Below are 17,757 nucleotides of genomic sequence, written 5' to 3'. Positions count from 1 at the left end.
CAAAACTGCCTCGTTCAAAGTTACCCTGCAAATTGGTAGCCTACGTCGGGTCTCTGGACTCCTCAGTGCCAACCAAGACAGACATTCTACACTTAAGTCGCTCTAGTTCTCGACCAAGACCCAAAACCAGACGGAAAGTCAGCAGCTTCCACCCTCCACCTCCCAAACAATCTTGCCTCCGCGTGTCTCAGTTTTGACCACCGCAAGCAGGGCGGTGGAACAAACCAAGACTAGGACTCCAAAGAAAAACTTATCAACTAGAAGATTAAACATTGAACCTACGGACTTCAAGACAGTCTGAAGTGTCTGAGGTGTTACCTGAAAGAAGCAAACCCTAATAGTTTAGCACGTATGTTGTTAACAATCCTGAAGAAGGACCAAAAATTTTAAGCAAATAATGTTTATTTTTATATTGATGATACACTTAATATACACGTGGATTCAAGATACAAAATTCATTTACAAGAGTTCACACCTGATGAATGTAGTCACATTCCTAAAGAACATTTATCAATGCAAAAATGTTTTCAATACACTGACAACAAAAATCAAATATTCTGTAATCTTATTTTTCAATAAACATCAAAACAACAATGTTTAACTTTCCATCCTCTAGCGTTTAAGTGCCCTTAAGGTGGCAGGCACTGTAACAGAAGAAAACATTGGAAAGACAAGGGCCTACTGAATCCACTCTGCAGAATCACAGTGTTTACTCTGAAATTCATTTAGTGAAGTAGTTAGTGAAAGGCTTGCTATCCTTTATGACAAATCACATATCATACAAGAGTCAAAAGTGATGAACTCAAGGAAATAACATGTTTCAGTAACTTCTCAGTTTCTAAAATCTATGAAGTACTAATCATAACAGACACAGCAGTAAAAGGCTACTGAAAAGGAACACAACAGGAAAACATCTTTAGGAGTATGTATGTATGGCTTAAGCAATTCAGAAACACAACAAATAAGACTTTCACAATACCACAAATGCTCAAGTCAAATGATAATTGACGATATAATTTCCCCCCTTAGTCATTGGTAGTAAACAGCCCCTTCAAAATTTATTCTACTGGTAACATAAAACTAATGAATCCAAATGGTTTGCTGTCTCACAGAGCTGAGTTGATGAATTTTGATCTAAAATATTAACCCACAATACTAAAAATTTAATACAAATGAGCAACAAGACTATGTCTCAAGGATTACAGTGATTTATCAATAGCTAGATAGGCAACCGAATAGCTTCGTTATTTGCACACGGATTAGCAGCACTTGGATAAGAACTGTTACATGAAAATTATTGTGCTTCAATCTCTTGAGGAGAGCTAATAGATATAACTCTATAATCCCTATAGTGTTACAATTCTATAACATTTCAGTTACAGACAAGCACAATTTTTAAAAAGTATTTCACACTACCACAAAATCAAGTAATTGTATTCTCCAAATGTAATTTCTGCTATGATTGAAACAAGGGCATTTATGCCTGATATCCATAAGCTAGATAGTAGGTTCACCATTATTTTCAGGGAAAAAGATCAAACACAACTTATTTTAACTCCTATTTGACTAGCTTAACTTCTAGTGATGATTTGAATAAAGAAAAAGGATATATTCAACTTGACAATGGAAACTGATCAGAGAAAATAACAATGTGGACTGAAATGATAATAATCTTTAAAGTAAGAAATGATTTATAACTGCTTCATCTGATTCAATGATTAATAAAAACACTATTTGTACTGGTGCTACACATGAAGATAACCTATTTGGATAATTTCCTTGACTTGTAAGCTCTACTGTGAAAATGTTAGGGCATTGTATCTGCCTAAGTCCTGTCTACCTCAACTGGGAGAAGTGTCCAAAATATAAGACTCTCTGGTTGTTAAACAGCAAGGTTTATTAAAAACAAACAAAAAAATCATTGGAGAACTAGCCATATGGTCTATGTGGCAAAAGGAATGTATCCAGAGAACTAGAAAAAGCTACAAAGTCCTCAAATATTTTACTGAACCGTTAAATTTATTTTTAATAAGATACTAAGAACTAAAAAAAAACAAAAACAAAAAAACACACACTCTCATTCTTCAGGAAATAATACAAATTCTTATTGCCCTAAACATTCTAAGTAATTTTTTTTCTGCAGATCTTTAATACATCACAACACATAATTTAGGAGGAAGTCATGACATGCAAAGGAGGGCAGGAATAAAAAATTTTTAAATGCAGTGGTTATTTTTCTATGGTTTGGAAGTATTTACTTTGGGATTATCATAATATCATTTCACATTTTATAGTAGTTGATCATACTGATTTGATGTTTGAGAAAACAAATTTTAATGTTCACAAACCTTAATTTTCATCACAGACAAGTGTACATTCACAACAGCTTCAGAAAAGAATGCTAGTGATAAAAAAATTTTAAATACTGTTTACTGCAGACCTGTAGGAAGGCTAGCTATAATTCCTGATCTCATTCTGAAAGTGATAAAATCACTCCACTCTATTAACTTTCATTCCATAAGCCTATCAGAAAAGTAAAAGTCTGAACCCTGAAATTACCAGTATCTCAATAAACAATACTGTGCCCAAAAAGATGATTGTCTAGGAAAATATTCCTAATATGTAGTATGTTTTACGATCAATTTCAGGCTTAAGTGCATCTGGAGTGCAGAATTAATAAGATATACTTCAAACTATTAAAAAACTCTGAATCTAACTGTTTGAATAATGTTTTTAAAAAATCACACTGCTGACAGTAGTTTGAGAAGTAATAACTTTTAAAGAAAACACAAAAGAAATTAACAAAAATATTTTAAAATTAAGAAATGGGGTTTCAGTGATTAATGTTATACAGAAATGGAATTCTCAAAAGCTACACCAACCTAATAAGTGAAAAATACCAATTTTAGCTTAAGAAAACATTTCATATTTACAGACTTACATTTCTATGGCACCAACAAATTAGTTTAATTTAATGCATGTATCTTTACTCAATTTAAGGGTATGTCCCCCTACGTTATCCTGACACCCTTCCCTTTGATAGGTGATTGATTCCATTCACACATCAATTATTTTTCCCTAAACACAAGGCATGCTTAATTAGTCTGCTCAAAAACTCAGTGAAGCTGGAACACAGTGTAATAGAGTGTTTTGAAATTTTAGTTTGAGGAAGATGAATTGCCTTTTTTTTTAAAGGCAAAGTGGTCACGTTATCCAGGAAACACCGGGAGGTTCAGCATGAATAGGAATAGCATATCAATGTCTAAGAGCACAGAATGGGGGAAAGGGCTTGGCCTCCTAAGCATTCTTACCTTATTTAACTGCCAAGCAACTGGCTTTACGACTGGGAAAGACAGAGGTCATAGTCACAATGTCAATCTCATCTACTGCACTTTTTGTTGCTGCTCCTTTCCTCAAATTAACGTCCATACTGCGCCTGAGTCAGTTCTGTGAATTTTAAATAGCATAACATCTGCTCTGCTACTCCAACTGCAATAAATGATTTGGTTACTAAAACAACAGAATGTTAGACACTATGGACATTTTTCACTGATTTTTCAGAAATAGCACATTACCAAATTTTAAGATTTACTCAAGAAAAAGGCAATTATAACTTTATTTTAAATTTAATACTGTAATTGAGAAGTGTTATGAATAGTTGGGATTTTTATTACAAAATATAGTGAAGAGGCAAATGTGACATTTGTTGGGTGGTAAAACTAACTTCTCTATTTAAGAAAATTTAATATTATATCAGATTCAGTCTCTGAAAAATAATGGAGCAAACAGTTGTTTTGCAGTTATATTTTATCATGCAAAAATAACCTCTACTTAATTTTTGCGGTGAATGTATTCAAGTGTGTATTAAACATCTCCCACACTCTTCCATGCAAATATACATGCCAGGTGAAGACAGGAGTAACTGAGAATCGATGCTCTATGATATTCCATAGGTTCACATGTTGGCACTGCACATATTTACTATCGTCTAAGAGGATATCCCCCCGCCCCCCCCCCACTCCCATCATCCTTGGTAGCGGTTTGGAGGCCCGGATTTTATAGCACGCCATGCATCTAATATTAAGACTCCTATTTCATGTGTGAATATATCATCAATTTGCAGAACACAAGTGGTCTCATAGAGACAAAGAAATACGACTGGAGGCATTTTATTCACTGAAAGCCATTTCCTCAGATGAGCCTACTCATCTCTGATATGCAACTCCGATAAGAAAAATCTAGAGTAGGAAATGCCAAGACAGGACTAAATTAATCACAGCTGCTGCAAATATACAGATTAATACTCTCCTGTTCCTTATTAAATCCCACCCCACCGAGGTAAAGCCTTCCCCTTGCTAATAATGCCCCTTTCTCTGCCTCACAGAGACAGATATAAAATGAGACCCATTGGTGAAAAAACTGTTCCAAAATTAAAATTTAGCATCAGGTATGGGCATGGCAACTATAAAACAAATCTCTCAATTTAAAGGACAGTTTCCTATCTATCTTGAAATGTGATCAAAGTCATTTTTCCACAGCCCCTTAATTCTTAATATAAATACTACTCAGTAATAATACTCAACTATGGGTCAAGAAAATAAAGGACTAATATAGCTTAAGAACCTGCTGGTGTCTCCATTTCACACACTAAGGTTTTTCAGGTTTATATCACTAATTTGTCATCAGTTTAAATGGAAATTGGCAGATGATTTAAAGCTAAGAATATCCTGCTTTCTTTTAAGGTTTTCATACCCTAATTCCAACTCCAAATTAGCCAATTTTACCCAAACACAAGCCCCTCAAAATAGAGGCTCATGAATGAGATACAGCCACAACCTAATTACAGCAGCATGAACAATGCCACTATGATGTCCTCACAGAACTTAAATAAATTCAGCCCACAATGGGTATGGGTATATAATATACACATACTGTATCACTGCATACCAATATATTTACAAATATGTACATATATACAAAAAAGTATACACAGAGATTGCATTTAGCATCACAAAAATATACACATGCGATTACAAATAAAATAGGATTTTCAAATAAATAAGGTCAACAAAAGAGCCCTCAATGTAAATACCCTTTATACTCTCCAAACACACACAGCAACATACACACCCAAAATATCACCAGGAGATTCATACCATTCATATTCGTATCAAATCTTTTTACTCACTTAGGGTAGGGAGGTGGTTCTGAATCACTGGCACTAGCCAAGTGTACACACCTTGGCACCTTACTCTATTTCCAGTCCAGAATGTTCTGTATATATCAGGCTGATTACAAGTCCCCGTGGATTACTACAAGATTTTTCAACCGAGTCCAAATCCCTTCTAAGAGACAAAGTTACGAAGTCATACTGGTCAGAGATTCAAGTTGGAGAAGAAAGCTAAAGAAAACCCCACAATTGCTATATGAATCAGATTGGATGCTTTTTCCCCAATGAAACTCAGTACAATTACCACCTAATCTGTTTTCAGAGAATTCTATTACAAGAAGAAAATAAGGGGCAGTAGCCACAAGTAAGGAAAAAAAGAAAACCCAGATCCTGTATCAGGAAAATTTCAGCCACGACTAGATTGCACTTTGCTTCTATAATCTCAAAACATTTCAACTTGGTAAAAATATAAAGGGTACAATAAATTCTATGTGCTTTGAGAGGTTTTGAGAGCACCACTTCCTAGGAGGAAAACACACACACACACATACAAAAAATATATCCTGGCTAGAATCAAGACTAAATTGTTTGGCTTGGGGATTTCTTATAACTAATAAAAATTTGCTAGGGATGACTGATTTCCTGGTTTCAATATTTGATATAATTTTAAAATACCATAACCTTTTGTGCCAAAATATAAATCTCTAATTATTCTTTTCTTGTTCATTATAGAAATCAACCTGAGCTACTAGTAAGACTGGGCTGAGGTTAGGAGATTTGAGTTTCAGCTCTAGCTCTGCCACTATGAATAAACCTATAGTTTTTTGGGGTCTCAGATTTCTCTTCTGAGAAAGAGATAAATTAGCTGCTTTACCAACTTCAGAAATACATAATTAATGAAAGAGAAAATAATTCCGTTGTGCTTAACATTGTTTTGTATGTAAGTGACTTCTCGCAATCTTATGCTTTGTTTCGTTTGCAGTGATTCTTAAGGGAGGTGAGAGACTATCAGAATCTCCAGGGGGAGTTTGTGCAATTTGAAAACAAAGAAGTGCTTTTTCCCATTGCTTTGCTTTGTTCGTAGTTCCAATGTTTAAATTTCTATGAATTCTAAAATTAAATAAATAAAGGGCTTAATATTTTTATATTTATAAAGGGGAGCAGTATGCATTGAAAAAGAGATTATTTGCCATCGTCTATAGGTGATTGTCCTTTTATATTTCTTTTTCCTTGATTAAAGTAATGTCCTAAAATGTAGAAGCTGGGTGATGGGTATAAAACAATTTGCTAAATTCTAAGTTTGCCTAAAGTTTTCACAATAAAAAGTGTAAAAAAAAAAAACATGAAGTGTTTGCACAAATGTAATCTCAATAAGGCCTACCCTGATCACTCAGACACTGTTCGTCCAGAAACAATTGAATCGTTTCCCTTACCATGCTCAAATTTTCCTCATACTACTTATAACTGTCTAATATAAATTTACTTCCTTATTATGTTTATTGCCTGGCTTCTCCTCCTAAAATGTAAACTTCATGAAGACAAGGAATTTTAAACCTAATTTGTTTGCTTTCCCAATGCCTAGACCAAAATCTGGAGTCTAGCTGTTGTTCAGTACCATGTTCTTTTGAAGGCATGAATGAAACAACGGTTTAGAATTTTCTAGCACAGTTTTCCTCTTTTGAAGATTCAAGATCACTTTGGCTCACTTTAGATTTTTAACTACCAATAGGATTTTACTATCAGCTCAAGAAACAATGTCATCATCTAAACTTGTGATTTCTAAGACCCCTTGTTCTTGGACAAACATGTTTCTAATTGCAAAAGCTCTAATTTCTTCAAGAGATTAGTTTTTACATTAACTGAGACCCAAATACTTTCATGAATAAAGACAAGTTAAATATGACTTAGAAAAGAAAATGTTTATGCTAAAATCACGGAAACTAGTTTTCCAGGTGTCAGGGGTAGGGAAATGAATTATTTGGAATCCAAATTTTAATTACAGAACCAGAGAACTGAATAGGACCTTGGGTCAATGTCTTTGCTTTATAGATGAGAATACTATAAAACAGAAACATGAAGACACTTGTCAAAGGGCATAAAGCTAGTTACCAAGAAAGCCAGGACAAGAACTCAGGTCTCCTAGTTCTCAGATCAGTGTTCTTTCTGCTAAAAACAGGTAAGAATAAAGCTCAGGAGGATAAATACTATTTTAAGCATCAGAAGTCAGAAAAGTACGTGTTGTTAGGTATGTTACTGGCACAGAACTTCAGGGGAATTGAAACAAGAGGTCAGTCTATTGCTGTAATCCAGGTGAACACTGTTATGGAAGGAAAGCTATTAAGTTTATTAAGGTACTGAAAAATGGGAAAAACAGTCTTTATCTGATAAAGAAAAACCACCCAATGGGCAAAGGAAATCTCCCTCCAGGATAAGTTTTCTAAAGCTTTCTGAAATAATGTTTAAAAGAACAAACAAAAACAATGAGAAAAAATTAACGAAATATCACAAAGTCCCCCAAACCTAAGAACAACGATTTCAAGATTTCAGATGAAAAAAATCATCAAATTGGAACAGGTATATGAATAAGTTAGACCCAAATAATTTCCTATGCCTGAAATGAAAACCAAGCTAAAAATATTACAGTAAAATTTCCCTAAGGACACAGGAAAGAGGCACCAAAAGCAATCACCTTATGTCCCCTGGAACTGCCAGAGGTAGCATGTGAGCCTGAAGAGAAAATTAGGTAGAAGGGCTTTTGATTCATAGATTTCGGAACTTGAATGCTGTCGAGTCAAAAGAAGGGGGAAAAAATCCAAAACATCATAGCTAATGCGTATGAAATTATGAAGGGGATGACAGAGAAGAAAGAACAAAAAATCTTTGTATTATATACGGAGTCCTATTTAAAATAATAAAAAAAACTTGTGCATGAATATAAAATATTAAATATAAGGAGTTCTTAAAAATCTTATTTCCAAATTGTCAATGCAAAAGTTACTTCCATTTTAAGCTAAACAATTCAGTTGCCCCCAACTAAAATTACTGACATCTCTGACTTTGAAGTTTCATAAATGTGAACTAGGCAAAAAGATTATAAATTCGGTACTATATGCCACAGCCTTCAATCTGGATAATCTTTAATCCTGATATCGTGAATTAAGAGTTTAAATAGAATTTCTCATGGAAAAATCGTATTATGAAACCAACAATCTGATTTTCTGACTGAAATACTTTTCATCATTTCCAGTATTCAGATTATAAAGAAAACAAAATATGCCAGCATAGCTCATGATAACACAGGGATCACACATTCCAAGTGATATTTATCATCTTAAGACTCCAATTAAAAATTTAAGATGCAAATCGATCCTATACAGTTTCCGAAATTGTGACAGTATTTAATGAATTAAATGATTTCAAAAATTGCCTCGATTATTCTTCAAAGAATCACACATCTGACTACCCTACTAAGTTGGAATGAAAAGAAATATTATGGAAAGACTCTGTTCTTGATTTTTAATAGTCCATGCTGGCTAGTTTCATCTTTGTGAACCATGAGATATTTCTTAAATCCACACATTTAAGGTCCAAGTACAAGAGCTGGATTTTCCTCATTATATAAAAATAAATGATTTACTCTTCTGAGGGTGAGAACAGTGACTGTTTGTGTGTAGGGTTAAATGTTGGAGGTAAGCAGCTGTACCTCAAAACTGAAAAGTAAAAATTCCAAGATTAATTGAGTTTTTTAAAAGACTTGAAAGACTGTATTTTAAAACGGTTACCCTAAAAGTTTGACCAATTTTTTGTTTGTTTTTAAAATGGTGGCCTTAAATTAAAAAAATTAAAACTAAGTAACACCACTATGTGTCTGTCATCACATTATAAAACTGCACCATGTAAAATCTGTGGCAAATGAAAAATTGTTTCAACAAGAGGGTTTTTGTTTTAATAGTCATCTATGGTACTCTCGAGGAACACGTTTCGAACATCCAGAATGGACGCTAATTCCAGAATGTGCTTCTGGAGATGAGGGTTTTCCACTGTTTCATCCCTCGGCAGTTGTGGGTATGATTCTGGATAATTTCGCGTTTCCTGGTAGGCAAAGAAGAGAAAAGTCAAGTTTTATAGTTTAATGAAAGAAGTTATATACAACATTAACAAGTATTTCTAAGTATTAAGAAATAACTTAGTATGTATTTCTTTCCTTCATATTAGTATGATTCTTAATAGTAGTGTATCTGTTGGACATTTGAAATTGCTGACATTTGGCCACTGTGACCTTAAAAAATGACAGTTTCATATAGTTCAACCTAATATATTCATTTAGTGAGTCATTTCACAAGTACTTATTAGGTCCTATCATTTCTGAGCATTCTGTTATCTTGTAGAAATCATATAATTCCTACTTGTTATGGGAAAAGTCCCTGCACATACAGGATTTTAACAAGTAATTGTTAAATTAATGAATAAATAGATGTTACAGCAGAACTCAGAATGAGAGGAAAGACATGAGAAGCACTGAAAAAGGCAAATTAATGACGCTTGGAAATTAATTATATGACGGAGGTGTCAAAGATGGCTGACTGTAAGGCTTTAGGAACAGGTGACATAAGACAAGAGCTGGGATCCACTGAGAGAAAAAGAGAAGAGAGGAAATAATTTGGAGAGAGTATAAAGCTTCAGGTTTTTGGTATATTTATTTGAAGTAATAGGGTAATACAAATTCCCTCAACAGGAATTCGAAAATTCAAGTCTGCATCTCGGAAGACAGGTGTGAGCAGTATATGTAAACACGCATATAATCTGCATGGAGATAAATATTAAACCAAGAAAATGGATGAGATGTCTAAGAATATTAGCAAAGAGAGTGATGAAAGAAAAAAAAGAGTCCCTAGAAAGGGAGAAGAAATAATAGCAGGAAAAAAAAAAAAGGAATAGTCAAAGAAAAAGTGAAAAAAACCAACTTTTTGTAATTGCATGGAAGCAAAAGAAAGAGAATTTTAAATATCAGGTTGTTCTCACTTGGAAATTCTTCTTTACTTGGTAATTTCTATATATTATAATTTTGCCACTCATTTAAAATTCCCTGGAGAAATAAGTCACTACTTTTCTATGCATCCCACATGACAGTTCATACACTCAAATGTCACTTTTATCTCCTTCAGCTTGTAGGCTTTACTCATTACAATTATAAAGACGAAATTTTTGTATTACCGCACTAAATATTATGAGGAGAGACAAAAAAAGAAATGTTCTAAACCCCTAAAAGAAGAAAAAAACAAAAAACAAGAACTACTGGTGGACTATTGTAAGGTGAACAATTCTCTCAGCTGACACAGGGCTGAGAGATGTTTGAGTTCTGACCAAACACCTCCTAGAGTAGAGAAGATTTATCTGTGGAAACAGAGGACATATGAAAGACATCCCAGAAACATCATCCCTTGTCGTATATTGATAAGCTAACATTACTCTAAAAGCTACCTTAAAAAGCTTGAAAACAAGCCATGAAAAGGTCAAAGAGGGGTGCTTGGGTGGCTCAGTTGGTTAAGGATCTGAGTTCAGCTCAGGTCATGATCTCATGGTTTGTTAGAATCCCATATGGGGTGAGTTCATGTCCCACTTTGGGTGAGCTTATGCCCTGCTTCAGGTGAGCTACAGCCCCACTTCAGGTGACCACAAGTAGTACCACATGGGGAGAACAAGAGCCCTGCTTTGGGTGAACATGAGTCCCACTTCAGGTGAGCCCTGCTTCTCTCTGTTTCTCTCCCTCTCTCTCTCTGCCCCTCATGGGAAGAATCCCTTTCTCTCTCTCCTTCTCCCTCTCTCCCTGCCCTTCATTCACTTGTAACCTCTCAAAAAAACAACAAAACAAAACAAGTCAAAGAAATGTGCAAGTGATTTAACTCCTGCTAGAATAAAGTCCAACATTCTTTTTTTAAATTTTTTTTTCAACGTTTATTTATTTTTGGGACAGAGAGAGACAGAGCATGAAAGGGGGGAGGGGCAGAGAGAGAGGGAGACAGAATCGGAAACAGGCTCCAGGCTCCGAGCCATCAGCCCAGAGCCCGACGCGGGGCTCGAACTCACGGACCGCGAGATCATGACCTGGCTGAAGTCGGACGCTTAACCGACTGCGCCACCCAGGCGCCCCAAAGTCCAACATTCTTTAAAGAAAGACAACAAAGTCTAGAATTCAACATCATAAAACTCACAATGCACACACTCTAAGAAAAATTACTAAACATACAAAAAATTAGTAATACAAAACCCCTAACCAGTAGGAAAAATCATAAAAACAAAGCTGTAAATGATAGAGAATATAGTATTAGCAGACAAAGACTTTAGCTCTTACACATACATTTAAGGGCACAAAGAAAACAAAATGAGAAGAGAAATGGAAAATATTAAAAGAATCAAACAGAACTTCTAGGAATGAGAAAAATGTAATTCCTGAAACGAAAAACTAAATGGAAAGGATTAACAGCATATTAGATGCTGTGGAAGAAAACATCAATGAACTTTAAAGACACAGCAATAGAAACTGAAACAGAAAGAGACTTTTTTTTAATGAGGAGCAAATGAAGTGATCTGAAGGTTAGTAACAGGTTGTCTAATATATATGTAACTAAGTTCTAGAGACAATGGAGGAAGAGAGAAAAATATTTGAATAAATCAAGTATTCCAAAATATTCCAAAACTATTCCATAGATCCAAGATGCTCAAGGAACCCCAAGAAAAAAAGAAAGAATGAAAACCATATCAAGGTACACAATTACCAAATTATAGGAAATCAATATGAAGAGAAAATCTTAAAATTACTCAGAGAAAAAAGAAAAGACGAATTACAAATCACAGTAATTAACAGAACGGCATTCAGAAAATCAGTAACAATACAAAAACTGTGAACTACATTATAACAGATATTTACAAAACTTTTCATCTGACAATATGACAGTAGCAGCATGTATGTTTATTTCAAGTGCCCATAGAACATTTACCATAACAGATGACAATCTGGATGATAAAGCAAGTCTCAGTAACTTAAAAGGACTCAAACCATATTAGGTATATTACCTGACCACAAAGGAATTAACAGAGAAATCAGTAAGATAATGATAACTTGAATATTTAGATACAAAACAACATATTCCTACATAACCCATGGTTAAAAAAAAATCAAGAGTAACATAAGGACTGTTTCAGAGAAATAAATAATGAAAGAACTAATCACCACCAGAACTGCACTATAAGAAGTGATAAAAGGGGCGCCTGAATAACTCAGTCAGTTGAGCGTCCAACTTTGGCTCATGTCATGATCTCATGGTTCATGGGTTCAAGCCCCACATCAGGATCAGTGCTGATAGCTCAGAGCCTGGAGTCTGTTTCAGATTCTGTGTCTCCCTTTCCCTCTCTCTGCTTGTGCTTACACTCCCCTGCTTGTGCTTACACTCTCTCTCAAAAATAAATAAATAAACATAAAAAAAAAAAGAAATGATAAAGAAATTCTATAGTAAGAAAAATGATATCAGATGGAAAATCAAGTACAGAAATAAAATAAAATAAAATAAGAAATAAATAAACACACACACACAAAAGTAAAACAACAGAGATAAATCATTAGTGATGTTAACATAAAATTCTAAGACAAAAACCAAACCAAACCTCAATTAATTCAAATGAAGATAAAGGCAGCAGAGAAAGAAAAAAGGTACAAACCACAGTTAGGACAAATAGATAACAAATAATAACATATTTAAATTTTTTTTTAATGTTTATTCTTGAGAGAGTGAGTGAGACAGCATGAGTAGGGGAGGGACAGAGAGAGGGGGACACAGAATCTGAAGCAGGCTCCAGGCTCCGAACTGTCACTACAGAGGCCGATGTAGGGCTCGAACTCATGAACCATGAGATCATGACCTGAGCCAAAGTCAGATGTTCAACTGACTGAGCCACACAGGCGCCCCTAAATAACAGCATTTATTTAAGTCAAGCTATGTTAAAAATTACATTTATTTATTTATTTAATGTTTATTTATTTTTGAGAGAGAGACAGAGTGCGAGTGGGGGAGGGGCAGACAGAGAGGGAGACACAGAATCTGAAGCAGGCTCCAGGCTCCAAGCTGTCAGCACAGAGCCCGACGTGGGGCTCGAACTCACAAACCGTGAGATCATGACCTGAGCTGAAGTTGAATGCTTAACTGACTGAGCCACCCCGGTGCCCCTAAAAATTACATTTAATATAAACATAATTCAAAACTAAAAAATGTCAAAGGAAAGGTAGAGATTGTCAAACTAGAAAAAAAAGCAAGACCTAACTAATGCTATTGAAAAAAAATCCACTTCAAATAAATATAAAGAGAGCCATAGGTTAAAGGAGGAAAAAAGACTGGTCATGCAAACACAAACTAGGAGAAAACAGGTATGGTCATATTAATATAAACCAAATAGACTACAGATCAAGGAATATTGCCACACATAACAACAGACATTTCATAAATGAAGGGGTAATTTCAACAAGAAGATATAACAACCCTACGTATGTATGAACTCAACTTCAGGGGTGCCTGGGTGGCTCAGTCAGTTAAGTGTCCAACTCTTGGTTTTGGCTCAGGTCACGATCTCATTGTTCGCAAGCTCGAGCTCCACGTTGGGCTCTGCACTGTCAGTGCAGAGCCTGCTTGGGATTCTCTCTCCCTCTCTCTCTGACCCTCCCGCACTTGTACTCTCTCTCCCAAAATAAATAAACATAAAACAAATAAAAATAAAAACAGCTTCAAAATGCACAAGCAAAAAACAAAAGCAAAATGAGAAACCAACCAATTCACAATGACAATTAGAGGTTTAGATATTCCCCTGTTAGGGATAGAACAAGCAGACAGAAAATCAGTGAGAATACAGAGGACTTAACACTGTATCCTGCTTCAAATAGTTCAATAACAAATTGAATGAACTGACATTTATATATAACTCCATTTAATAACAGAATACCCATTCTTTTCAAGCACAGATAGAACCTTCATCAAAATAATTCATACGCGGAGTCATAAACAAGTCTCAATGAACTTAAAATTATTTAATAACCGTATTTTTTATTTTTTTAATGTTTATATATTTTTGAGAGAGAGAGAGAGAGACTGAGCACGAGTAGGGGGGTAGGGCAGAGAGAGAGGAAGACACAGAATCTGAAGCAGCCTCCAGGCTCTGAGCTGTTAGCACAGAGCCTGACACAGGGCTTGAACTCACAAACCACGGGATCATGACCTGACCTGAAGTCGGACGTTTAACCAAATGAGCCACCCAGGCACCCCTAAACTTAAAATTATTTAAATCATACAACTAAAGCAGTGCTTTAAAGGTAAGTACTTGTATTAGAAGAGAAAAAAGGTTTCAGATCTAAGATAAAAAATACAGAAATTAAAAGGGCAACTTAAAATGAATGTACAGTTGGGGCACTTGGGTAGCTCACTCAGTTGAGTACCCGACTTCGGCTCAGGTCATGATCTCCTGGTTTGTGAGTTCAAGCCCTGCATAGGGCTCTGTGCTGACAGCACAGAGCCTGGAGTCTGCTTCAGATTCTGTGTCTCCCTCTTTCTCTGCCCCTCCCCTGCTGGTGCTCTGTCTCTCAAAGACAAATAAACATAAAAAAAAATTTTTTTAAAAAGAAGAGAGAAAAGTTTTCAGATCTTAGCTTAAAAATATAGAAATTAAAAGAGGAACTTAAAATGAAAGTACAGTTGGGGCACTTGGGCAGCTCAGTGAGTTGAGTGCCCGACTTTGGCTCAGGTCATGATCTCATGGTTTGTGAGTTTGAGGCTCACATTGGGCTCAATGCCGTCACTGTCAGTGCAGAGCCTGCTTTGGATCCTCTGTCCCCTACTCTGTGCCCCTCCCCCGCTTGTGCTCTCCCAAAAATAAATATTAAAAATAAATAAATAAATAAATAAATAAATAAATAAATAAATGTCAAAGTTATGACGGTCATTTAAAAAAAAAAGATAGATAAACCATAAAATGCCTAGGAATAAATCTACCCAAAGAGGTGAAAAATCTATACACTGAAAACTATAGAAAGCTTATGAAAGAAATTGAAGAAGACACAAAGAAATGGAAAAAGATTCCATGCTCATGGATAGGAAGAACAAATATTGTTAAAATGTCGATATTACCCAAAGCAATCTACATATTCAACGCAATCCCTATCAAAGTAACACCAGCATTCTTCACAGAGCTAGAACAAATAATCCTAAAATTTGTATGGAATCAGAAAAGACCCCGAATAGCCAAAGCAATCTTGAAAAAGAAAACCAAAGCAAGAGGCATCGCAATCCCAGACTTCAAGCTATACTACAAAGCTGTAATCATCAAGATAGTATGGTACTGGCACAAGAACAGACACTCAGATCAATGGAATAGAATAGAGAACCCAGAAATGGACCCACAAACGTATGGGCAACTAATCTTTGACAAAGCAGGAAAGAATATCCAATGGAATAAAGACATTCTCTTTAGCAAGTGGTGCTGGGAAAACTGGACAGCGACATGCAGAAGAATGAACCTGGACCACTTTCTTACACCATACACAAAAATAAACTCAAAGTGGATGAAAGGCCTCAACGTAAGACAGGAAGCCATCAAAGTCCTCGAAGAGAAAGCAGGCAAAAACCTCTTTGATTTTGCCCGCAGCAATTTCTTAATCAACACGTCTCCAGAGGCAAGGGAAACAAAAGCAAAAATGAACTCCTGGGACCTCATCAAAATAAAAAGCTTCTGCACAGTGAAGGAAACAATCATTAAAACTAAAAGACAACCGACAGAATGGGAGAAGATATTTGCAAATGACGTATCAGATAAATGGTTAGGATCCAAAATCTACAAAGAACTTATCAAACTCAACACCCAAAAAACAAATAATCCAGTGAAGAAATGGGCAAAAGACATGAATGGACACTTCTCCAAAGAAGACATCCAGGTGGCCAACTGACACATGAAAAAAATGCTCAACAACACTCATCATTAGGGAAATACAAATCAAAACCACAATGAGATACCACTTTACACCTGTCAGAATGGCTAACATTAACAACTCAGGCGACAACAGATGTTGGTGAGGATGTGGAGAAAGAGGATCTCTTTTGCATTGTTGGTGGGAATGCAATCTGGTGCAGTCACTCTGGAAAATAGTATGGAGGTTCCTCAAAAAACTAAAAATAGAACTACCCTACAACCCAGCAATTGCACTACTAGGAATTCATCCAAGGGATACAGGTATGCTGTTTCGAAGGGACACATGCACCCCCATGTTTATAGCAGCACTATCGACAATAGCCAAAGGATGGAAAGAGCCCATATGTCCATCGATGGATGAATGGATAAAGAAAATGTGGTATATATATATACAATGGAGTATTACTCGGCAATCAAAAAGAATGAAATCTTGCCATTTGCAACTACGTGGATGGAATTGGAGGGTATTATGCTAAGAGAAATTAGTCAGAGAAAGACAAAAATCACATGACTTCACTCAAATGAGGACTTTAAGAGACAAAGCAGATGAACATAAGGGAAGGGAAACAAAAATAATACAAAAACAGGGAGGGGACAAAATAAAAGAGACTCATAAATATGGAGAACAAACTGAGGGTTGCTGGAGGGGTTGTGGGAGGGGGGATGGGCTAAATGGGTAAGGGGCATTAAGGAATCTACTCCTGAAATCATTGCTTCACTATATACTAATTTGGATGTAAATTTTAAAAAATAAAAAATAAAGTTAAATTAAAAAAAAGATAGCTAAATAAATAAATAAAATGAAAGTACAGTTGAATTTTTTTTAACAGTAAGTACCCAATTTAATCACTTTGCATCCATACACAGACCCACATATCTTCACTTACATATTTCATCACATAAAGGGTCCACAATTCTCTGCCTTGCTGAAATAGATGTCTCCTGCAAGGGTTTGTAGGTGATTTTCTTACTTATTTTCTGATCAGTTAAATTCAGTGTTCATATTTCTGCTGTTTGCTTTATTTTTTTTAAATATTTTTTTATTTAATTAAAAAATTTTTTTTATAATTTATATCCAAATTAGTTAGCATACAGTTGACTCTTGAACAATGCTGGGGTTAGGAGTGTCAACGCCAGCATAGTTGAAAATTCACGTATAACTTTACAGGGTGCCTGGTTGGCTCAGTTAGTAGAGCATGCAACTCTTTTTTTTTTTTTTTTTTTGGATTTCAGAGTTGAAAGTTCGAGCTCCACACCGGGTGTAGATATAACTTGAAAAATAAAATCTTAAAAAAAAAAGGAAAAAAAGAAATCCACGTACAATTTTAGAGTCCCTAAAATTAACCAATAAGAAAAACAGGGGAGCGTGGGTGGTTCATTTGGTTGATCATCCATCCGACTCTTGATTTTGGCTCAGGTTGTGATCTCATAGTTGGTGAGTTCAGAGCCCCACATCAGACTGTGCTGACACCACGGAGTCTGCTTGAGATTCTGTCTCCCTCTCTCTCTCAAAAATAATTAAATAGGAGTGCCTGGGTGGCTCAGTTGGTTAAGCACCTGACTTCGGCTCAGGTCATGATCTC

General features: G+C 35.5%; 1 protein-coding gene across 6 annotated transcripts in view; it reads right to left on the bottom strand.

The window, feature by feature from the left end:
• Positions 1-384: 384 nt before the first annotated feature.
• Positions 385-17,757, bottom strand: part of SCAI (suppressor of cancer cell invasion) — a 159,737-nt gene continuing 142,364 nt past the window's right edge. For 5 of the 6 annotated variants that reach the window (XM_047830469.1, XM_047830470.1, XM_047830471.1 and 2 more), the window contains one exon: positions 385-9,262. In XM_047830469.1, the coding sequence (XP_047686425.1) occupies positions 9,116-9,262 (147 nt within the window). In that variant the 3' untranslated portion in view covers positions 385-9,115. The remainder of the gene's footprint in view (positions 9,263-17,757) is intronic. The other variant, XR_007146359.1, reaches the window with a different exon arrangement.

The sequence above is a fragment of the Prionailurus viverrinus genome, chromosome D4 (assembly GCF_022837055.1).
Source record: "Prionailurus viverrinus isolate Anna chromosome D4, UM_Priviv_1.0, whole genome shotgun sequence".
NCBI lineage: Eukaryota > Metazoa > Chordata > Mammalia > Carnivora > Felidae > Prionailurus > Prionailurus viverrinus.
The sequence above is the reverse complement of the archived record's forward strand: the minus strand, read 5'-3'. Positions and strand labels throughout refer to the sequence as shown.